This window comes from Lolium perenne, chromosome 6 (assembly GCF_019359855.2).
Source record: "Lolium perenne isolate Kyuss_39 chromosome 6, Kyuss_2.0, whole genome shotgun sequence".
Taxonomy (NCBI): Eukaryota; Viridiplantae; Streptophyta; class Magnoliopsida; order Poales; family Poaceae; genus Lolium; species Lolium perenne.
In genome coordinates, this window is record NC_067249.2 from 54,409,068 (window position 1) to 54,432,604 (window position 23,537).

General features: G+C 44.2%; 2 protein-coding genes and 1 non-coding gene across 3 annotated transcripts; 2 read left to right on the forward strand and 1 right to left on the reverse strand.

Moving 5' to 3' along the window:
- The first annotated feature begins 3,194 nt into the window (after positions 1-3,194).
- Positions 3,195-10,056, forward strand: LOC127308023 (glycosyltransferase BC10). The gene is made up of 11 exons (XM_051338788.2): positions 3,195-3,388; positions 4,115-4,631; positions 4,744-4,842; positions 6,522-6,622; positions 6,705-6,776; positions 7,124-7,214; positions 8,270-8,350; positions 8,859-8,915; positions 9,014-9,136; positions 9,232-9,270; positions 9,546-10,056. Exons 2-11 carry the CDS (start codon positions 4,248-4,250, stop codon positions 9,672-9,674), a joined length of 1,176 nt encoding a protein of 391 aa, XP_051194748.1. The 5' UTR covers positions 3,195-3,388; positions 4,115-4,247; the 3' UTR covers positions 9,675-10,056.
- Positions 10,057-10,385: 329 nt separating this feature from the next.
- LOC127308022 (putative clathrin assembly protein At5g57200) lies at positions 10,386-13,988 on the reverse strand. Its single transcript, XM_051338787.2, has 15 exons — positions 13,764-13,988; positions 13,564-13,633; positions 13,373-13,470; positions 13,113-13,251; positions 12,903-13,030; positions 12,716-12,808; positions 12,577-12,627; positions 12,418-12,483; positions 12,260-12,325; positions 12,101-12,181; positions 11,898-11,969; positions 11,637-11,804; positions 11,473-11,551; positions 11,120-11,238; positions 10,386-10,996 (listed from the first exon to the last, which is right to left on the reverse strand). The coding sequence occupies exons 1-15, from the start codon at positions 13,842-13,844 to the stop codon at positions 10,562-10,564; spliced, it is 1,746 nt and encodes a 581-aa protein (XP_051194747.1). The 5' UTR covers positions 13,845-13,988; the 3' UTR covers positions 10,386-10,561.
- Positions 13,989-23,027: 9,039 nt separating this feature from the next.
- Positions 23,028-23,099, forward strand: TRNAD-GUC (transfer RNA aspartic acid (anticodon GUC)). The gene has a single exon. It is a non-coding gene; the product is annotated as a tRNA-Asp (tRNA).
- The last annotated feature ends 438 nt before the right edge of the window (positions 23,100-23,537 follow it).

A 23,537-nucleotide genomic window follows, 5' to 3' on the forward strand; every position in this document is an offset into this window, starting at 1 on the left:
CATTCATATAATGACATAATCTTGTTATTAATAACATCCAATGTTCATGACCACGAAACCATGATCATCTATTAATCAACAAGCTAGTTATACAAGAGGCTTACTAGGGACTCTTTGTTGTTCACATAACACACATGTATCAATGTTTCGGTTAATACAATTATAGCATGGTATGTAAACATTATCATAAACACAAAGATATATTATAATAACCATTTTATTATTGCCTCTTGGGCATATCTCCAACAGTTATTTACTAACTGAAACCTTGTCTGAAAATAAGATCTTAATCAATAATGTTTCATTTCCAAAAAAATGCTTTGACTAGGCCACCCGGTTGCTCTCCCCAAGGCGACTCCAGAGGCGAAAAAAACCCTAACCAAAACTTCCTCCCCCGCCCTCCCCCTCCCCCTCCCTCGCTGCTGCCGGTGGGCGTCGTCGGGCTTGCCCCGCGCGATTGATGGCGGCGGTGAGGTTTCCTCCTCGTGTTTCGTTCACAGACCGAGCTCGTAAGCCCCTAGGTGCAGGTAGGTGGTCTGGCGTGGTGGCAGCTCCGATGGCGGCGGCTCGGCCTGGCGAGGTGTTTCGACGGGCTACTCCAGCGGGCAGGATCCGGGAGGGACGCCGGGTGGCACCCTCTTCCCGGTCGTCTTGGGTTATTGGGTCGGGGAAGGGGCCTAGGCCCAGGGAGCCTATCTTGTCCCCTCCCCTGATATGACGTTGTCGGCAGCCATGGGGGCTACTTGCCATCGATCTAGTGGGAGGTCCCCTTCCCTCATCGGGATTTCTGCCCTCCACCTTGCATCCTCCATTTTTAGCGCCGGTGGCAACCTCGGTGGTTGCAGTGCACCAAGGCGGAGGGGTCTGTGGGACCTACGTGGTGGTGTGGATGCTGAAGCCGTCGAGGTCGTGTTTGTTCGGCTCGGGTCCCTTACTGCCTTGGTGGTCTGCGTTTTTTTGGTCGGTTCGACGGCGTAGGGAGTTTGGAAGCTGGGGCGGCATCCGTGTGATGAGTGCATTTTAGCATGTTTTCACACCATTATTTCATTAAGATATCATTGAGTAGGAATATGATTTTTGTATTCCACCGCGGTGCTGCACCCTTTTATGCTTGTCTACGCATGATCTCAAAATAATAAGGTAATGATGAAATATCAATAAAAACTATCATTTTATGGTATTTTGATATGATAAAAATCATTTTAGCACTTAATTATGCACCTGGGCGAAAGGAGGATGCGAGGACAACTTTCAGTAAGTTTAGCGTGCATCGGTACGGGGGGAGGCCGCCCGTACCATCCGCACGTACGGTGTGTCAGGAGCACCGCCTCTTCAAATACTTTCATCTCGCGCAGACGACACAAAGATCTGAGATACACAACTCCGCAAAACAGAGAAATACCGCCCCCAGATCAGATCTAGAGAAGGAACTTTGGAGAAGACAACCTCCAGGCTGCTACGTGGATCCTCGGAGGACAAGGCATCATCCCCTTCTCATCATCATCAACCGCTACATCACCAATACCATTCACCTCCAATCATAGTTGTAATCTTGATTTCTATTGTGGATTTGTGTTCGAATTCATTTCATTCCTTTCATCCCATCCATAAGATTATGATGATGTTCTTGATTGCTTCCATGTGTGAGTAGATCTTTTAGTTCTTGGGGAGATGGAGAAACCCTAGCATGAATATGAGATGAATATAAGATGATTTATGGTTGTAAGTATTAATGTGTGTTAGTTCTCTCTCTTGATATTATGTGTTGTGCACCATGTAATATTTACCTTATGGTCTCGAGAGGGAACTACCCTTTTAAGTGTAGTAAAGTGAACGGCGAGAAGTGACATTACCGTATCGGCACTTTAACACATGGAGGGGGGAATAAAGAAGGACTCACTAAGCTCATATCGATAACCACGGGGTAAAACCCTTAATAGCAATATTCAATATGTGGCTTGAAGAAGACTAGCTGATGTAGTTATTTAGAGATGCGATGACCAATGGTTTTCTGGGCACATCTTATTACGGAGCTCTCTCACACACAATATGATTAAAAGTATTTTCATCTTGATTAACATGAACCCTAATGCTAGAGGTGGATCCAATAATCTCTGAGAACACTTTGTCTTATTTAGTTTAAACCCATTTCTTATAACGGTTTTTTTTGCTTTATTTATTTTATTACAACCAATTACAACCATCCCCTAAAAACAATTCGAGATTAGAAAACAATTTACAAGTAATATTTAATAGGTAGTAGCAAGGGGCATTAAGACCCTAACTAGTAGCTCCTCGCGGTTCGATACTCTTATTTTGAAACTAGCTACAATTAATCTGTGTTCTTGCAGTTATCACCCTGAAAGGTGGGGGCCATGTTGGTTGGGGGCGAGCCAATGGCTCCGGTGCTAGCCGGTGCCACGGTCGTGAGGGAGGCGTGGCGTTTAGCGAGCAGCGCGGAGTCGTGTCGGCGGCGGCTTGTTCCCTGTGTTGGAGGTGGAGAGGTCATGTCGAGGGCAAACCCTCGCCCAATCCATGTGCCGCGACGATGGCGTATGTGCACATCATTCCCTTATTGAAGGTGTCGATGTGATTCTCTTGGTCCTCCTCGATGCTTCAGGTGAAAACCTAAGATCCTCGGATCGGGCGGTGGCGGCATCTTGCGTCGTGCTTTTATTAAAGACATCGTCTTTGGAGCTCATGCCGTGCGGCTCTCTTATTGTTGTGTGGCGGATGTGTGGTGCTTCTTTAGATGGCATTGTCTCTTCATTTGGCCATCTTTGACAAAGTTTGCTTCGTGCTATGCTCCTTCGTTGAGCTATCTTGGTGCTGCTTGTTTGTTTGTAGTCAGTGTTGGTCGGTTTCTACTGGTGTTCGGTCTCTTGTGGCGTTGCCTGCGACGGGGAGGTATGTCAATGGTGTGCGTGTTCGTTGGCTTTGCTCTTTGGGTGAGCTCCGGCCTGACACCGTTGGTGCCTAGTGGAGCCGAATTGAATTTCCGTCTAGGTTAGCACTTTATATCTTTTCAATGTTGAAAGCGTTTTTAATTTAACATTGAAGCATTTGGCCTTTTATTAAAAACATTGTTTCGTTTCCCATTTCCGAGCCTGCATGCGGAACACAGAAAGCAATAAAAACCGGACGGGTCTTAACAAATGATTAACGCCACTTGGCAATTAATGAATCCCCATTTTGTTTCAAGTCCCGTCGTCCCCTTCCCACTTCCACCACCACGTCGCCCACCACCACCTCCGCCACCGCCCCGCGCGAGCCCTAGCTCCGATTTCGCCGGAGCCAGGGCCCAGATCCCGCGCCGCCCGCCCCGCGAAGAGACGCGCCCCTGTTTCCTCCTGGGCACGGCGCTCCCTCCTCGCGCTCCGCCTCGCGGGTAAGTTCTCCTCCCGCCCTTTCGAGCTCGGTCCCGCGCTCCTGCTCTGCTCGGTTCCCTAGCATTTCGGCGGGCTGGCCCGGGAATGAGCACGGCCTGCCGCGCGCGTTCCGACGCTTTCTCGTGTTGTTTCGGGTTGTGGAGCCCTGTTTCCGCGTGGGTTTTGTCAGGTGATTTGGGCGTTCGTGTTGTGCATGATTTGGCGCGGGATACTGCGTTTTTTTTTTCAGATGACGATCGGGTTTAGATTGGTAATATGGTGTAGATTTAAGATGGGATCATGGGATTTGGGTATTGGGCTACGAGTTGACTTTAGGGAGCAGCCATTTTTGACTATTCCACATGTTCCGTTTTGAACAGGGGGATCGCCATCTCATGCTGTTGTTGTTTCAATCGTCTAGACAATGTCACTGATTTGCAATGTTTGTTTGAAACCTCGAACTACTCGCCAAACTGCATTACTAGTCACAAGCAAAGCAAGTGTTCCTCAAAAAAAAAAAAAACCCGAAGCAGTTAGGGACATTTTTGTAGCAGATGTTTCTTCAAAAATATAAGTAGCAGATCTCATAGAATAACCTATAAAAAGTTCAGGACGATTCCGCTGTTGCGTGCGTCTTGCTGAATTCCCTTCGTACATGCCATATGGCGTCACTAGTCGTTGTTGTTTGTTTCTGGTATAGGAATGTAGTCCATGGATTAATCCTGTGGAACCTTGTGCTATTGCAGAAAGGTGGCGGCATTGGGGGCATAGTGCTATTCACTCTGTCTGATAACGTGGCATGCAGTTTTGGCGTTCTGAAGTGTATGCAGAGGGTATATGCTACGAATGTTCTGCTCTTGATTTAGCAATGGCAAGGAGATGAAAGCATCGCGAGTGTGGCGGCGGGGCAGCAAGGACATGACAGCCATGCCACCTCCACGCCACCGAGGCGCTGCCAAGAAGCCCATGTGGATAATTGTGCTACTGTCAATTGTTATTGTTTCCTTGATTGGGGCCTACGTGTATCCTCCACGGCGCTACTCCGCCTGTTACTTCTTTGCTTCAAGTGTTTGCACCCCATTTAAGGATTGGCTCCCTGCTGTGACTCTGCGGGAGCCGACCGATGAAGAGATTGCTTCAGCTGTGGTTATCAGGGATCTGCTATCAATGCCTATGCCCGTGTCAAAGAATCCAAAGATCGCTTTTATGTTCTTAACACCTGATTCATTGCCCTTTGAGAGATTGTGGGAGAAGTTCTTACAGGTTCACTCATCATCTGTCTTTTTAAACGACTACAGAGTTTTTTATTATATCTGCATGTAGCGACATCTTAATGTAGAATGAGAAATGATTTTTCTTGAACTTGTGTACACAGGACCAGGAGGGACGATATTCGATTTATATCCATGCATCGCGTGAAAAACCTGTGCATAATAGCTCTCTGTTTTTGAACCGTGAAATTCGTAGTGAAAAGGTACTAATTCCCACTCCTGCTTTGTATGCTTCTTTTCTTCGTTTATCTTAACCTCAGCATTTAATCAGGCGACTGAATCCAAATAAGGAAGAATAGATGATCAAACTTTAAGAGTTTATGGGGTTGTTGGGGAAGAAGAAAATCATGTGTTGCTTGTGTTTTCACTGCATTCTTCACTGCATATGCAAAACTGCCAAAACAGTAATAAATATAGATCACAGTGTGGTCAGAAATATGCACAAGGGCCTTAGGGTGCCGTTGGATTGAGCGTGGATACGGTGACAAAGCCACACTGATGAAAATCTCTAGATTAGATTGTACGAGATGTTAATAAATTGTCTGTTTAAAAATGGCGAATGATCATGTAAACCTAAACCACACTAATGGAAGATAACCAGAAGAAGTGAGCCTATCTCACTTGGTTAGGGGACTGGTTGTACGACGCAGCCACCAAGGTCAAGTCCTCACGATGACACGAACATGAATCTGGGTTCTTATCATTTCAAAACAAAACTGATGTAGGGGCCTCCCCTGCTGCATTTCCTTTCAAAGAGATGAAGGATAACCGGATTGCTCATTCAAATATTTGAGTGGAGATAACTATATGTTGTTCATCTTACGAGATACACAGGCCTCATAATCTGACCACAAACCATGATATGGCTCTATATAATAAAATATTTATGATGTTTCTACTGTTGAGAGTTTGTCACCTTGGCAAAAAATCTCTAACCAAAAAGAACTAACTCACCAAAATATTGCTAAGCTCCCTCTAACAAATGAATTTAACCACTTCCTAAAACCTCCAACAAACGACTAGGCATGGCTGTGTAGGTGTGAGGCTGTAGGTCGAGCTATGATGCCTATTTTGGCTAAACTCGAATGAGCACGACAACACAACTGAGGTGTAAGGCAGGCTGACTCATTGACAGTGGTTTAACATTATCAGTTATGTAGATATTTTTCGTAGCGAAGCATGAGTATTTAGCTAGTGTATCAAAATATAACATATGGTATTGTACTATCATGAAGATTGGATGTTAGAATGCACTGAGATAGAAAATATTAATGTCCAGAGGTAAACTGAGTAAATGAGCTATTTTTAGAATTTATTAGTTATTACAGTTGACATAGGGAGATCTGAAAGCTACTGGATCAGTCATGCATGTGACATAAGCTTTTTGTCTGGCTGTAACGTGCTGTCTTTTGTAGTCATGCATCTGAAACATTTTTTTGTCTGGGGTAACTTGCTGTGTTTTATATGGGAGAAGACCATAGTACTACTTTTCAGCAAAGAACTATGTCCTGCCTTCTAGAATTTCACAGCAATGAGTGTTTCCTGTCATTTTTGTGGAGCAACATGTCGCATTAGTCTCTCCATTCCGAGATATAAGCCGTATATTTTTTTGTGGAAAATTCCATAATATAGAGTGTATTGCAGTTTACCCAATTCCCTGGACAATTTTTTTAGGGATTAGTTTATGTTTCCGTTTCTTATGCAAAGTCCTCTATTTTCGCACGTCAATAGTCCACGGATAATCCCGCCCAAACCTGTGTAATTTCCCCTCCATGTTTGTTCTTTAAAACCATATGGCTTATATCAAGGAACGGAGGGAGTATTAGTTTAATCTAGATGTTTTTCGTTACAAAACTAAACATTGTTATATCCTTGGATGCAGGTAGTATGGGGGAGGGTTTCAATGGTTGATGCAGAGAAGAGGCTGTTGGCAAATGCATTGCAAGATATTGATAATCAGTTCTTTGTCTTGCTTTCTGACAGGTTTTGAATGATTCTTCTTGCAAAAGTTTTCCTTTGACAATTTTCTTTCAGTACGTTAATATCCCTTTTCTTTGTATGACAGCTGCATTCCACTACATACATTTGATCACATCTACAATTATCTGATGAGAGCAAATGTTAGCTTCGTTGATAGGTCAGACCGTAAGAGCTCTGTGTTGATGATAATACCTATACTTCTACAGTTTAATTTTGCTTCTTATTCTCTAGGTAGAAACAGTTGGAGATATGGAAATTGGGAATAACTCCAGCGTGCACATTTTATCTCACCATCAGTTTTCACTTGTATTTCTTATATCAAAGGAGCACAAAACACACATGACATAAAAAAGACAGTCTAGAATACAAGCTATGACTTCCTATTTAAAAGAATTTAGTATGGGGATATGTTCGCTGCCCGTTTAATTTGACAGAGTAAAACCTGTCCTAGTCTTCAGCTCTTTAGTGTTGTGTTGATTGTTTATCCATACTCCATGTTGTCAGCTACCTGGATCCTGGTGTTCATGGAACTGGAAGGTATTTTATAGAAATGTTCCCTGAAATAGAACGAAGGGACTTCAGGAAGGGTCACCAGGTACATGTTTCGTTGTACTACTAATCGACTACCTTACTTTAGAATATTTACTGTTCCAAAGTACATTCTTTCTTTTCCTTTTGGTGAAATGAAGTTCATTGATTTATGCGCACTCGTATACTCATAATGTGTTTCATCTAAATAATTACCTGGTATCATAAATGAGCAATTCCGTATCACACCCTCAACTCTTCACTCTCCAACTACTGAAACTGTCCAACTTTGAGTCTTTCCCCTAGGCTGGTTCTTCATGAGTGGACTTTGCCATGTTATCAACTGCATCAGTGGTTCTGGCTTATCTTGTATCCCAGCAGGCAACTCTATATTGAGTGGAATCCTAAGGAGAAGAATGATAATGTGGATGTTTGTATCGATCTTGACATCACCACCATGTCATAGGAACATGTAAACAGATGTCACATCAACCAAAACTATGTTGTTTAGTGAGAGGAGGATGTTTTGAGTTTTGACCAGCCGAGTGTTTAGGTTGTGAACTTTATGGCTTTGTAGTTGAGGGTGTTTTTTGGAATTTAGGAGAAGCTAGTCCAATCTAGTGGGTTTCTAGTCGAGGGAGTGAGGTTGTACAATCTTTGCCTTCTCCAATTAGTTTTACCTATAACTTGATCAAGATTACATAGCTCCTGAAAACATGCATCAAATTTTTTATGTAAGTGGAAACATGATCAATCGATCGACCGTGGATCAAAATCTACCCTTATTCCACTGGTGGGCGGTGACCATACTCATGCGTACGTGACGAGATTATTGCTCAACTTTCTATTTGCCTCCTCCAGCTTCTCTTCATATAAAAGGATTGAGAAAGAAAAGCTTAAGCCAAATCTGCAGAGCATGGCAAGCTGTAGCTAACCTTTTAAAATAAACCAAATGCATATACTATCCTAACTTTAGTTTCAAGGTGACTTGGAGATCGAGGCACCGGCTGTCCTTTTACTTCCTGTGATGGGTATATGGTGGCCCCACGTGACTGTTGGTAGTAGGAATCAACTGCTTGCATTTCTTCATGCTTTGCTGAGTAACTTTTGTGCTTCATGTAGTGGTTTGCTGTAACAAGAAGGCATGCTATACTGATTATGGCAGACACTCTTTACTACAGAAAGTTCAAGCTATATTGCAAGGTATCTTTCCCTCCTTTGGTAGTTCTTCTCTGAAAGAAACTAGATGCCAGTTATGCAATTGCTTGTTACATGCATATAGTGATAACTGATAGCTCTTTTTCTATGAGAACATATGTAGGTTTCGTAAAGTACAGTTGGTAGCAATGCTATGAGTCTAGTTTAGGTTAAATCCTCAAGGTGGATAAATGAAATGACCTGAAACTGGGAGAAGACTTGTGCCACAGTGCCACTTAGTTTCGACTGGTTCGGCTAAAAAACCACAGGAAATCATGGGGTTACTGGTTAAAACGAATGCTCACAAACCTTCATAGAAGTGCCTTCTGTTCCATGTTTTGTGAACTGTATAAAATCAGGCACAGATGATCACATGCACTGCCTTTTTTTTTCCATGCTATATATTAGCTTTTTCTAGAACAAGTGCTCTTGTATTTCACCTTGTTAGAATGCCTTTCTTTAGAAGTTGATTCTAGATAAGCCTTGTTTTTTTTTTTGCTTTTGTATTTTGCAGCCAGCAGTGGGACGGAACTGTATTGCTGATGAGCATTACTTGCCAACCTTGTTCAATGTCAGTAACAAATCATTTTAACCGATACCTTGCTTTATTTTTGTGTTGGTCGTTTGCTTTTTTTTTTTTTTTTTTTTTACTTCCACATTATTGTTCAGATAGTAGATCCTGGTGGAATCTCTAATTGGTCAGTGACACATGTTGACTGGTCTGAGGGTAAATGGCATCCTAGGTCCTATAGAGCGGCGGATATTACCTATGCACTCCTAAAGAACTTAACGGTATGCTTTTATCTTGGAAAATGAGAATAAATTGTTGCCAGTTAACATGTCCTCTATTTGTTGTACACTGACTCGTTTACTTCATTGTTCTGCAGTCTTTCAATGAGAATGTACACATTGCAAGCGATGATGCTGTAAGTATAAGATATGATGTTTCTATTAGTAGGAATTGGTGTTGAACAGCTGAAGATATTTTTTTTGTTTTGAATGTTTGCATTTATGTGTTTGGGAACATATCTTGCATGTGATCACTATTAATGGATGGAATGTTTAGATATTGAGACCATGTCGTCAGATGGCATTCAGAAGATTTTTCATTTCAGTAGTTCAGCATAATTTCAAGTTGCATATAGCTGTGGTGTAGCATTGATGTGAAAGGATCTGACATGTTTCTGTGTCTCTATTGCAGAAAACTGTGACATCGACCCCATGTATATTGGACGGAACAAAGAGACCGTGCTTCCTTTTTGCAAGAAAATTTTACCCAGATACTCTCAACAATCTACTGGAGCTATTTTCCAGTGACACATCTGCTTGAATTATACACAATTCTTTGCCATTGGCCTAGGATTTCCCTAGGACTTTTTTTTGTATGTAAATTGTGAAATTGATACTTAGCTTCTTAACACAGATACAGGGCCAGAGACATGTCGTTGCTGCAATAATAGCGATGCCCTGTCATTCTGGGACCCTAGGTAGGGCTGAGGTGATAGTGCCCACATTGTAATCCATTGTGCAATTTATATGTTTCTATTAGCTATCCGTTTCACCTTTTCTCTCATTCTTGTGTCTCTTCCTTTTCCCTTTTTAGTTCCCTAGCTCCCATCTCTTGAGGAACAGGGGTTTTGTCAAGTTGAGCAGTTATTATACCCACTCCTTTTTGTACAAAGATTATGTAATGAGAACCACCTTATAGTTTATCTTGCTTAGTTTTGCCAACATGTTTACATTTCTGATCCGCACCTTTCTTTCTACTCTATCGCAGAAGTGTTGTTCCTTAAATAAACGTATGCAGTAATTTAGGCTTATGGTGAGTTAATGTGACATTTGTGCAATTCCTTACCTGTATGATAGCAATGTTTCATTATTCACCAAACTATTTGTTCCTGCATAAAATATATCTAGAGTACTTAGTACTCCTTCCGTCTGCAAATAAGTGACTCACATTTGTCTAGATACGCATGTATCTAGACGTGTTTTATTATGTAGATACAGGCGAGTCTAAACAAATCTGAGTCACTAGGGAATATAACAAAATGATGTGTTAGTAGTCATGTTAGCTCCGAATGTGGATATTGCAAAGGTCACCAGTGTATGTACATCAATCTTAATTCCACGGAATTAATGTTGTACAGGTTGCTCTACTCGAGTGAGAAGGGGAGTACCCATCTATATTGACTGACATCAGAAACAGGACAAGGAAATTCAGAGCAAACTTGAATTGCCTTGTTTTGGAGAAGCCAATGTTACAAGGTCACTGAAAGGATCACCAAAGGGATTGTAAGCTCCGGACGAGTGCGCGGAAGACATAGGCTGCTGCTGGCAATACTGGTGCTGATGCTGCTGAGCCTGGAAATACTGGTGCTGATGATGCTGAGCCTGGAAATACTGCTCCTGCAGTTGAGGCTGGTAATATTGTTGCTGATGTTGCTGAGCCTGGAAGTAGTGCTGCTGCTGAGTCACCATTGCCAGCTGGACGTTGGATGGTGGCGTGAAGCTATTGGACATGGCGAAAGGGTCATTGGTTTCGAACGGGTTGGCTTGTCCAGAGCTGCCGTGGTAGGTCATGCTGGCTATCTGCTGCCTCCTCGCCTCATCTTCGTAGAGGCTGTCAAGTAGCAACTTGTCAAAGCCCCCAGCCTGTTAATCCGATGCAAAATGTGCAAGTGATTCAGATCAGTTTTCGAACCATGGACACTGTCTTACGAGTTCTGACTTTTAAGCTATCGGAAACTAGCTAACCAGTAAGGGTAATATACTGACCAATTTGGTCTCAATAGGTTGGCTGGTGTGGCTGCTTGGAGCAGTGACGAGGGCCAGCTCCCACCCAGATGTGCTGCCAGAAAACAAGTCTAGACGAGTTGGCGCGTTGTTTTGATCACCTGCAAGTAACCAAAACATCTGATGACACTTCTGTCTTGGTAGAACATTTCAGAGCAACAGTGCAAAGTAAGTTCATTGGACATCTTTATCGGAAAAAAATTTCATTGGACATCTTTATCGGAAAAAAATTTCATTGGACATTAGGTGATTAATGGTTTGGCAATCATGGCAGAATGAATTGTGGTACTATTTGAGAGAGCTTGACAACAGAGGTTTGCGGCTATCTTCTCTACCTGGTGCCACAATAGCAAGCGCAAGCGCATTGTGTTCTTCGAGGTCCGTGATCAAGGGATTCACCTCTTCATCCAGGTTCTGCATAGATCATACAAGCAAGAAAGGACAGATTCAGAGGAGATGAACAGAAATGGGCCAGATAAAAGCTCATAGAGAAGACTACGAGTAAATCTCCAGTAGTTTGCAGTGGTTGCAATTGTTGTTGTTCCGGCTCAGGCTCGGGTTCCTGTTCAGTCTCTACGGTCTCTTCTTTCTGCTCTTCTACCGGCTTTTCGGGTTCCTTTGGAGCTTCTTCTTCATTGTAGGTTAGTAGCTTCCTCTCCCCACTCTCCTGCATCAGCAACATGAATATTTTACCAGCCTGAATATGGCAACAGAACCGCTGTGGTACTAGCACTTCTCTGTAAAACAGGACTGCACTCACAACACTCTTGATTGAGGGACGTGGTGCTTCTCTGATGTACTCCTCCATTGTTGCAAGAAATGATGGGGGTGGCTGTAGAGCATTGCACGATGGAAAGCACATTAAAACACCATGATCATGAGATGCAACAGTCAGTTTGTTTACCCTTCCACCGTCGCATGATCAAGATGACCAGAGGTGCAGCAGGCTATTGTGGAACAGACCTGTCTGAGGGTAGGAAACTGGAACGTCCTGGCAAGCTCAAGATCTTTGCAGAAGTCGTAAAAATCGGCAAGATTTTCTGCCTGTGGATTAAATAAGCTGCTAAGCTTGAGCTCAAAGCAGTACCAGGGTACACAGAAGGTAAAAAGATGTTGACAAACCTGCATGCCGGCTCTTTTATAGATAGCAAGAGCCTTGATAGCATCATACTTTGGCATGTCAAAGAACTGCATCATATCAAAGGGATCCAGAAATCCATGGTTATCACTATTTACAATGTTAAGTCAGGTATTAGAATGTCATGAAAAGACCACTTTACCATATCAACAAGATTGATGATTCCATCATTGATTGCACAGTATATCTTGAAACTCTCCTTCAAAGCCTAACACACGCAAAACACCACCATAATATAACACCAAATAGATCTTGGATAATGAAAACAATCGTCTGTAAAAAAAAAAGGTTTGCAGGTTACCAAGGCTAATGCATACTGAATAAGGTAATTTGAGCACGCTGCACCTTCAGGCTGCAATGGTGAAAATATGAATTAAACTACTAGTAAATAATCCATAAAAATTATAGGATCTAAGTAGCAGAACATGGGAGTTCCAAACCTGGCAGCCCATAAGCCTGAAAAGCAGCTGCTGCAATGCAGGCAAATGCTCCATAAGATCAAGGCAAGGCAGTGTCCGGGTTCTACTATGTGCCTGCATTTGTGAGTTTGACAACATTTTAATCAGTCGGCGCAACGCAAGGAAACAAAATTCGCCATGGTATTGCCGGAAAAGACCTAATTCCCACCTTGGTAGAACACTGGGAAGATTTCGTGAGACGCTCCGTTTCGATGTCGTATTTCAGAACCCTAAAGCACTCGAGCCGTTCCTCCAGGAAGAGCGCGTAGGTGCGAACCCATGCGGAGCAATCCCAAGCTACCAAAGGATTGATGACACACAAATCTTTTTCCGTGTTCTTGGAAAAACAAATTGTTGAGCAGGATGCAAGGAACCAAACCTAATGGGCTCGAGTCATCCTTGAAGTTCGCCATGTGCAAGATGTTTCCTCTGTATGAGTAGGCCATGAACTCCTCTTTGAACGTAGGGTCGCCTTCTCGCAGAAGCCTGTGTATCACTATCAATGTCTTCAAAGCGACCTAACATGAGATGCCATGAACCGATGCAGTTACTGAAAAGAAGGCTGGAAAATGGCATTCTTCTAGACATGAGAATGGGAGATAAAGGAATCAACAGGAGGCCAAGAGGAAGAGCACCCACTGTCCAATTCTTTGTCTTGGACAGCCTCCTCGACAAGGTGTAAATGCAGTACGCGACATCGGCTCGAGGGCGGCTCACCGAGGTTGCGTAGAATATTTCTGCAACGTGAGGCGAAATTCAAAGATTACAGATTATGCAACTGATGAGCTATTTCGTCCTTAGCTAGGCGATGGAGGAAACGGATTGCTGACTTCTGACGTGCCGTTCCTTGGGAGGGCATTCTACGTGGTTGGTCGCCTTCACAATCGCAATATCCAAATCCTGCCATTTCCCAAAAATGATAATCCGCGAGCTAGTTAGCCACAAATTCATCCATCCAAAATTGCGATTTGGGAGCTAATCACGCAAGAACAGGGAACCATCGCCATCTCCGGCGCATGCGTGCATTCACCTTGAAGTCGCTGTTGACCTTGGCGAGGCCGACCCTGGTGGAGTCCTTGAGGGCGCCGTAGGCCTTGCGCCACGACCCCATCAGGCTCCCCCTGATCACCCCGGCCCGCGCCTCGCTGCCTCTCTCTGTGCTCAATCGCCGGACGATGGCAATGGCCACCTACCCTAGCTGGCGGGCGCTGCTCGACCCCCTCGCGCTAATTTTAGCAAGTTAGCTCCATCGGTGGCGGTGCGGGAGCTAGCCCGCTGGCGTCCGTTCGTCCCTACGGCCACGTGGTTGCGAACTTGAGCACCATGGCAGGGAAGGAGAGGGGGAATTGTGGGTGGTGTTCGCAATTTCGCATGTGCACAGTTACCGCGAAGCTCTGCCCAGGGAGGACGACAAGGATGAATGAAGAAGCGCGCTCTCTTTGAACATTTTTTTTTTTTGGAAAAGTTCCACTGATATAGATAAAATGGTTATAAAAATTACAAATAAATCCTTAGACCCCCTAGCACGACTGTTGATACTGTATAGTAGATAAAAAAAGAAGCCATCGTGCTAAGATTGGAATTGGAAGAACCTAACATTAAACCTTCTTGTAATTTTTTTTATTACATTTTGGATTCTTGTACCGACTAGATCACACGAGATCCGCGGGACACAACTTCACGCGCCTTCCGCAAACGCTAGACGTCTAGTGCGAGGATAGGACGAGAAGCACCTTATTCTGATTTCAAGATAGTATTTATCTTTGCCTCACCATCTCGAAGAAGACACTGAAAAACAAAGTAAACAAAGAAGGAGACCCTACCACTAGCAAGGGGCCGTGGACCGTCACACCTTCAAGACTCCAAGGCCACCAGAGGCAGAGTGTACCGACAGTATCACCGGCAAAGAGGACATAACCCTAGATGAGTTTTTATGATCGCATGTCTCTCCTTGCCCTCTTTGACCACACCTTCTTTTTGACATTCAATACATGATATTTATAGGAGCGAATAGTACGACATTTCGCTCTTATGTAATTTTCACTTCGATATGTTTGTGGATCCTGAACGGTTGTGTGCATCCTGGTTATGCAGAGGCCGGATGTAATGCTTAAACTTTTTGAGTAATAAAGCTCCCTTTATCGAAAAAGGGAGCGAATAGTACACCGTAAACATGTGGCGTCTTTAGAAATTACAAAATAAAGTCCAAAACGAGCAAATCATCAAGGCCTTTAAACTATTTCTTCTTTCATGACATAATCTTGTACTATTCTAAAGTCATCCATAGAAAAAGATATACATACTGTCGTTGCCTATTCGACGGTACCTCGGAAGAGGGATCCTCACGAGGGGGAGAAGAAGTAGGGGCCATAGGGCGGAGAGTCCTCGGGGCGGTGGTACACGATTTACCCAGCTTCGGAACACCTTCTCGATGACATGGCCTACTGTTGCTTGTCTGGAATTATCTGGGCACTTTCGCGTTGTTACAATGAGTTGTGGTTGTGCCTCTAGGGCTCCCAGGATCCGACTTATAAAGGTGCACGGATCTAGGGTTTACATGGAGAGTCCTAGCCGAAATACAAGGTACCTAACTACGGTACAATATCTTGCCGCGTACGTCAAGGATCCGCCTTCCTCCAAGGTCGTACTGGATTCGGATACTTCATGAGCCTTAACGGATCCGGCCTCTTTCGTAGGTCGGTTGAGATCCGGCTACCTGCTCCTGGGCTGGACATCATCCATCTTGATCTACAACTGGGCCGCCCGATATGCCACATCACCGTCTGTGGGCCACCCGGGCTTGCTGGATCTAGGCCATGCCGTTGATATACCCATAAAGTATACCCACAACACATACCGAACCATATACCTATAAATACCAACGAGGATTCTCCCATAATTTTGATTTTGTGTCGTAATTCCAACGATGCAGCCTTTAAAACAATCAACCAACATCTGAAATTGTATCAACACAAGTATTGTAGGGAAGATGAACTGAACAGCCTGGCCCATGTCGTTGTGGAGCTGACAATACGAATCACCATTGTCCAGGACATAGCAGCTGGGATGGATATTGCGAGGACAAACCTCCTCATGACAACCATCAGAAACCATCCAAAATCGATCCGATGAAGCAAGGCCACACCTAGAAAATTTTGATCTTCTAATATTACCATTGAGTATGGGAAGGAACTCTCATCGCCAAACAAAAGGCCTAAAAACACTTATTAAAGAAGTTGCCTTCTCCGTCGACACAAAGGCCAAGAAAAAGAGGACCACCCAACTCGAAACTAAAGTGCCGAAAGAATTATTTATTATTGAAAAACTCCACCCCCACAGATCAAGTTCCCCACCCCTCCTGACACCGGTAGGGCCAGAGGGAACCAATGGATAGAGGATATAGAGTGCGGTGGCTAGGGTTTCTAGGGGAGGAGACGGCGGGAAGTTTATTTTACCAACATTGTCTGCGCCTTGATTTCTGCATTGTCCAGGGAGTGCTTGGCTAACTATTGACCATCACAAGTGAAAAAAAAATATAACTTGTCTATAGCACAATAGAATCTTTGATGGCGGTTCAATATATATGAGTATTTTACTTTTCATCAAAATGAGAGATTTTCTAGATTCTTTACACCATGAAAATATGACATGAGTACATGACACATCTGTAGAAGAGTTCAACTCCCGCCATCTGCATCTACGATTCACACGGTCAAAATAATACAAAAAAATCATACGGGTAAGAAGTCATGCTTAGCAAACAATATTGCTAAGAGAAAGAGATACAAAAATTCCAGAGCGCGATGTGAAGGCTATGCCGTCTGCCATCCAAGTTGTGGGTAAATAAGTCCAATGTTGTCTCTAGAGTCTAGATATGTACATGTCTCTAATACTGGCTCGCGATCCTTTTGTCACCAAAGCGCAGAGTAAGTATATATATGAAATCACTGCATATGTGCATATAATTAGCACCATTGTACGGTGGATAGGAATGGGACAGTTAAAGAAAACATATAAAAAGATAATATTACCCATGATCCAAATCAATGATGTTCTAGAAATTTTGAAGTAAAATTTCTAAAACTTTGTTATTGATCAATATATAGAAACATAAAATAGGCCAATTTTTTTCTTTTTTGGACATATTCATGTTTGAAAGGAAAAAAATTAACTTTGGAGACTAACATGTCCCAGCCTTCATAGAATGATTTTTTTTTTCGAAATGGGGTATCCCCAGCCTCTGCATCAATTGATGCATGCGGCTTGCTTTATTAAGATGAATCCAGTTATTACAAGTAGCAAAAAAAAATTCAAAACTTATTAGACCTCATGGATCACCCAAAGTTGCTACAAAAACAAGCCATCTAAAAACCACTAGCATGAAATGCCTTTGCATCATCATGTTAGTCTTCGATCAGCACGCCAACCGCACCGGCTGTAAAAATCCCGTGCTACCGTTGCCAGTCGGTTGCACCCAATATCCATGGCAAGGCGCTCCTCCTCTGGGTGCAGATAGGACCACATATGGATCCAATGGGTAGCCAAAGGAATAACCTGCAGAAATGATGGAAAGTTTTTTTTGTCAAAAAGGAAATTATTACGTACGTTCCATATTGCCCAAAGCAAGGCACATACTCCAACTCTAATGTGAGCTTTACTCTTTTTTTCTACCCCATTTAGCCATTTTCCAAACAAATTAGTTATATTCAATGGCGGAGGTATATTGAAAGTCATGTACACTATCTTCCAGATCAACTTAGTAAAAGGACAAGATATAAAAAGATGATGTATTGTCTCTTCTTGATCACAAAAACAACATTTGGTAGAACCATTCCAATTTCGTTTGACCAAATTATCTTTCGTAAGAATCACTTTCTTGTGGAGGAACCACATAAAAATCTTTATTTTTAGTGGCACCTTCAACTTCCAGATATGTTTCTTGAGAGAAATTGTACGCCCAGAGAGGAGATCATTGTACATGGACTTCACCGAAAAAACACCAGAAGCCGTTAAGTTCCATTTGAATCTATCCTCACTATCATTTAACTGTACCATAATAGGCCTGTGTAATAGATGTGTCCATCTTTCCCATTTGTTGTCATTTAAAGTCCTCCTAAAACTAATATTAAGAGGATTCGTCGCAAGCACATTTTCAACCGTGACATTTTTATGATTTACAATATTATAAAGTGACGGGTATTCTTCCGCCAAAGATTTATGACCTAACCAAATGTCCTCCCAGAATCTGGTGTTCATCCCATTACCAACCACAAAAGAACCCCGAGATAAAAACTCCTCCTTTACTTTCATTAAGCCCTTCCAAAAAGGCGAGTCACTTGGTTTTGCTGAAACTTGTGACAAAGTTTTAGAATGCAGGTATTTCTTAGTGAGCAGCTCTTGCCAAATTCCCTCCTCATTAAAAAGTTTGTAAAGCCACTTGCTGAGCAAACTCTTATTTTTTAAATCCAGAACCTCTACTCCCAAACCGCCCTGGTCCCTGGGTCTACATATAATATTCCATTTCGTTAGCCTGTATTTCTTCTTGTGACCATCACTTTGCCAAAAGAACCGGGACCTAAAAAAATCTAGCCTTTTCCGAACTCCTTTCGGAATCTCGAGAAAAGAAAGCATAAACATTGGCAGACTAGTTAAAACCGAGTTAATCAGAACCAACCTATCGCCATATGATAAAAGTTTCCCAATCCAACTACTTAATTTTGTCTCAAACCTGTCCTCCACCGGTTTCCATTCACCGTTTCTCAATTTGCGGAAATGGATAGGAATCCCTAGATATCTAAAAGGAAGTGAACCTATGTCACAACCAAAAAGAGATTTATAATCATCCTCCCTCTGTTTGGCCTTTCCAAAACAAAAAAGTTCACTTTTATGGAAGTTTATCTTTAGGCCTGACAATTGTTCAAAGATACATAACACTAACTTCATGTTAAGTGCCTTTTCAAGATCATGTTGCATAAATAATATGGTATCGTCAGCATATTGAAGAATAGACAAGCCCCCGTCAACTAAATGTGGAATAAGACCCTCCACTTGGCCACCTTCGTTTGCCCTCGCAATCAGAATAGCAAGCATATCCGCTACGATGTTAAATAAAATTGGTGACATTGGATCCCCTTGACGCAATCCTTTTTTAGTTTGGAAATAATGACCTATGTCATTATTTACCCGGATCCCCACACTACCCTTCTCTATAAATTTTTGTATCCAGGTACACCATTTAGGATCAAAGCCTTCATAGAATGATGTGAACAAATATCTACACATGTAAAATACATGTTCTTATTGTTAAGATAGATACCTGCTAGGTGCCAACAAGTATGAATTCTTTTTTGTTTCATGTCATTATGAAAACCTATTTAGTACTACTCTATCCAAATATCGTGTCAACATATATATTTGTATCCGACCATCCACTGGCTCTGAGGTTCCTAGGCCAATGTTACCAGGTATCTCATGAACCCGGCAGTATTGATTTCAAACAAAGCATGAAACTGAAATTTTGTTTCACCATTTCGTTCGTCATGTTGAGATCTTTAAAACTACATCCTAGATACACACGTTTTAACACATATTTATGTAAAGCAACTTTTGTAACAAAAAGGCACGTTTGTTATGTAAACATGGTTTTCATCCTACTTAGTTGGTTTTCGAAAACTAACCGGCTCGTGAAAAGCTGGTTGACTTTCCAGGTTAAAGCTTATTTTTAGTACAAACTTGTTTATCATGGCACCGTTTCTTTTGCTCAAATGTTCCAGCTAGTGCCTTCTAAATTCCTTATTGACTTGTGAGAGCAAAGCAAGTTTATATTACAAAATTTCTTCTCCATGAGTTGTGATGCAAAGTTACTTTCAAAACAATTCTCAAGTTGTCGGTCCACTTTCCGCTCCACTCGGTGCAAGCCTTTCGGTGACGGGTATCACTCTGCTAGTAAGAAGTTGGCATTTATAGTTAAATATAAACGATGTGATAGTATATTGAATCATTTTATTTTTATTTTCTAGATAATGTTCTTTTTTACATATTATACTGGTCAAACGTCGCCAGGGAGGCCGCCAGCACCACAGCCCTCTCGCGCAGATGGCGCCGCCCACTCTTCCTCTGCACGCCCGCCGTCAACCTCGACTACCGCTCCTACACCACCGGCCGCGGCGGTATATCTCCTCTCCTTCATCACTACCGAGCGCTGCAGGATGCCGGCCACGCGCTTGCCTTGCACCACCACGCCCACGGCCGCTTCCCCAGGAAGTTCACCCTCGCCACGCGTGACCTATCCATCGAAGAAGATATCTTGCTCTCGGCGTGTGCGGATGCCTTCGTGGGATTGGAGGAGCTCCACCTCGACTGCCAAGACGGCCCCTGGCAGCCATTCGCTCGGTGCGCCTTCGGAGACACCCCCATCGAAGAAGATATCTTGCTCTCGGCATGTGCGGATGGCGTCGTGGGATTGGAGGAGCTCCGCCTCGACTGCCAAGAGGGCCCCGGCCTGGCCGTGCGACTTCTTCCTCAACATGTGGTCTCTGCCGCCGGATAAGCTGCCGTTCGTAGCTCTCCGAGTCCTCGATCTCAAGGGCTGCATGCTCGAGCCTTCCTCCTCCTCCGTGGCGTTCCCATGCCTGCAGGCACTGCAGCTGCGACTGTGTGCCATGGACCTCTGCACACTCCAGGACATAGTCCGCGCCGCGCCCAACCTCGCCGATCTACGGCTCGAGTCGCTGAAGTTCTGGGATGGATCGCCTTCGGACACTCCGGCGGCGCGGTGGCTCCGTCTCCGCTGCCCGGCGGCAACCGTCATCGTCGTGACCAACATGGCCACCAATGATATCGACGCGTGCAGCCTCGAGCTCGACGCGCCACTCCTGCGTCGCTTCCGCTACACCCAGATCATGCCCTTCGACGCATCCGTCTCCTTCGTGTCACCCGCACCTGACCTGGAACGGGTCCACCTCAAGGTCCACTCTGCGGCGGCCATGCGCTCCATCGACCTCGGCGGCAGTTTGTTCCACGCGAGGTCCCTCAAACTGACGGTCTACTCCATTGCCGACGTTGGCGTAAACTTGCCTGTGTTCCCCAACCTCGAGCTCCTCGAAATTGAGGAGCTGTGCGGCGGGCTGTGTCTCGGCAACCACATGTCCGCGGCCGCCGCAGTGGTCAACCTGCTGCGTAGCTGCCCGGCGGTCCGCGAGCTCCGGCTTAAATTCAGCTGGCGGAAGTATCTCAATGAAATATCAGATCATATGGCTGCTCTGTTGGATTCGACGGCTTGCAAATCATCCATGAAAGGCGACGACGACGACGATGGCGATTGCTGCGAGGTTCTCGACGTCGCCCGACTGTTCAACTGCGGCTGCATGTTGGATTGCTTACGGACTTCCTTGAGGAGGGTGGTCGTGCAGTTCGACGTGGACGCGCTCTCCTGCTTCCAGGTCCGGCTCGTCAAGTTCTTGGCCCAAAACGCCTTGGTTCTGGAAGAGGTCGACATCGACGGAGGAGGCCGCTATGACTCAAGCTGCATTGATCGCAAGGTTGCGAGATGGAGGACAGCCGCCATGAGCCGTACTTCGCTGGTGGAAGAAGAAAGGATCCGCTGCTGTTGCACGACTACAGGGTCGTCGTCTCCGATGCCGGCCTCACCGGATCCACAGCCGCCTCCTCCGCCGCTCTGGGACTTCCCGCTGCCTCGCGCACCTCGGTGGCGACCTGTTCGCCGCTCCGACCTGCCAGTTGCCGCAACCTCCCGCCGGCGCCGGCACGTTTTTCCGTGGTCGCCAGGCCCTCGACTAGCCCCCTGCCGTCATCCTGCCGCATTTCCCAACCATCCCTCTAAGACCAGGTTGTGCGACGCAGCGATTCTACAATGGTGTGGGGGTTCCGGGCTTATCCAACGGCAGTGAGACTGTTACGATTCGTGCCAGAAGACTTTTCATTTAGAACCTGTACATTGTACATATCCACTCTATCTAGGCAGCCGAATTGGACATGTACACCTTCAAACTGTCCCCGATTCTCTCTTTTCCTCTGCTCGTTCTCTCCGGTGAAGACGCCGCCGCCCTCCACCATGCCCTCAGATCCGTGCTCCGCCGTCACCATGGACGAAAAGTAAGCACTCAGCTCTCGGATCCAATGAGCACGAGCAGCGACATTCTCCAGCCCCGCCACCTCTCCCTCCCCATCTCTTGGATTTCTTCCTCATTTCCATGGATATGGATGCCTGGAGGTTGTTGTTTCATTTTCGTTTTCATTGGTGGATCGTTGATATTTTTCCGTTTCACTTTGTGGATGGGGAAACCTGGAAAGGGATTCAGATTGGTTTCTTGATGGGAAATGGAATCTATATTCTGTCCATGACGTGCATCAGAATCGAATCTGAAGTTCTGAACATGCTCAACCGGTTGAAGAAATCCGATTTTTTTTTAATGAATGCAATGCTCCAGTTCATGTACGGTCTCAAATACTTCAAGGTGTACAAGAATCGGATCTTTGTGAAATCATTCGTCGAATTCCTCTTTCCTTGAGCAATGCTCCAGTTCACGAAGGGATAAAGGAGAAGCACAGGAGGACTGGCTTATTGGAATATGATGTAAGGAGGGGTGCTTTTGAGAATATTCCAAACTGACAGCACAGATCTTACAGTAAAAGTGGACGCCCAGGATAAGCCCGGGACGCCCACATATATGTAGACCATGATTTTCGCAGGTTGTGGCGGTGATATTCTTAACACGATCGCTGCTGTTTGATGCCTGCCCTGCCTGAAGCCCTGAAAGAAGAGAAGGGTATTTGCATTCGCATAGTTTGTACTACCTAGTACTGCCACGTACACGTCAGAGGCCCTATTTTATACTCACATATTTTTGTCGAATTAAAGTTCAACTCGTGCTGTGTTAATTCCTCAAAGAAGTGATGATGCGATCTCAATACCCTTCTTGTTCGGAACTTCACACAATGTACATTTAAGTTAGACACAGTCGAGATTTTTTTTTGTACCCCCTTCGATCCATATTAGTTGCCACTAATATAGATATTTCTAGACATATTTTATTAGTGTTAATTCCGCAACAACTAATATGAATCGGAAGGAGTGGGATAAACTGAGTATATGTGCTTTTAGTTGAACTTTTAGATGTGGCATTGCCCTGATTGACCGATGGGTGATTAGCTTTGGTTCAGGCTGGCATAAACAATCCCGCTTGCTTTGGTTATTCCCACAGGTTAATCTTGATTAAATGTGCAGCGGTAAACGATTAATAATACAAAACAAATTGAAATTAAGTCAACAAAGGTCGTTGTAGTATAGTGGTAAGTATTCCCGCCTGTCACGCGGGTGACCCGGGTTCGATCCCCGGCAACGGCGTAATGTTGTTTTGTTTTTTCTCACCTTATCTCTATTTACTTCTCCATTCAAACTCATTTGGATGTGCAGGCGAGAGTGCACCCCACCCACAACCATGGTGAAGAATCTTTAAACGTCATCTAGTTCCATCGACCATGCGCTGCAATCAGTTGTATAGTATACATGGAAAAACACACATGCACTGCAATCAGTTGTATAGTATACATGGAAAAACACACAACCATACGTGTCCGGTCAGTTAGATTACGACGCCCCAAACACACGCACGCTTGGTTTAAAAAAAAACACGCACGCAACTGCTCAGCAGCGTGATTCCCTTTCGCCGACGGCACCGCCCCAAATTTGCACAATCCTTCCTGCCGTCCTCTCTCTGTTGGATCTTGGCGATTTACACAAAAATAACCCTTCTCTGGAATTATAGCTGTTATCACCAGAATT

Excerpts from the sequence above, each read along its gene's own strand:
- LOC127308023 (XM_051338788.2), top strand. The coding sequence starts at position 4,248 with ATGAAAGCATCGCGAGTGTGGCGGCGGGGCAGCAAGGACATGACAGCC. Across the intron at positions 4,843-6,521 it reads GTGAAATTCGTAGTGAAAAG|GTAGTATGGGGGAGGGTTTC; the intron begins GTACTAATTCCC and ends CCTTGGATGCAG. Across the intron at positions 6,777-7,123 it reads AATGTTAGCTTCGTTGATAG|CTACCTGGATCCTGGTGTTC; the intron begins GTCAGACCGTAA and ends CCATGTTGTCAG.
- LOC127308022 (XM_051338787.2), bottom strand. The coding sequence starts at position 13,844 with ATGGGGTCGTGGCGCAAGGCCTACGGCGCCCTCAAGGACTCCACCAGG. Across the intron at positions 11,805-11,897 it reads GTCCCTCAATCAAGAGTGTT|GAGAGTGGGGAGAGGAAGCT; the intron begins GTGAGTGCAGTC and ends TTGCTGATGCAG. Across the intron at positions 11,239-11,472 it reads GCTTGCTATTGTGGCACCAG|GTGATCAAAACAACGCGCCA; the intron begins GTAGAGAAGATA and ends GGTTACTTGCAG.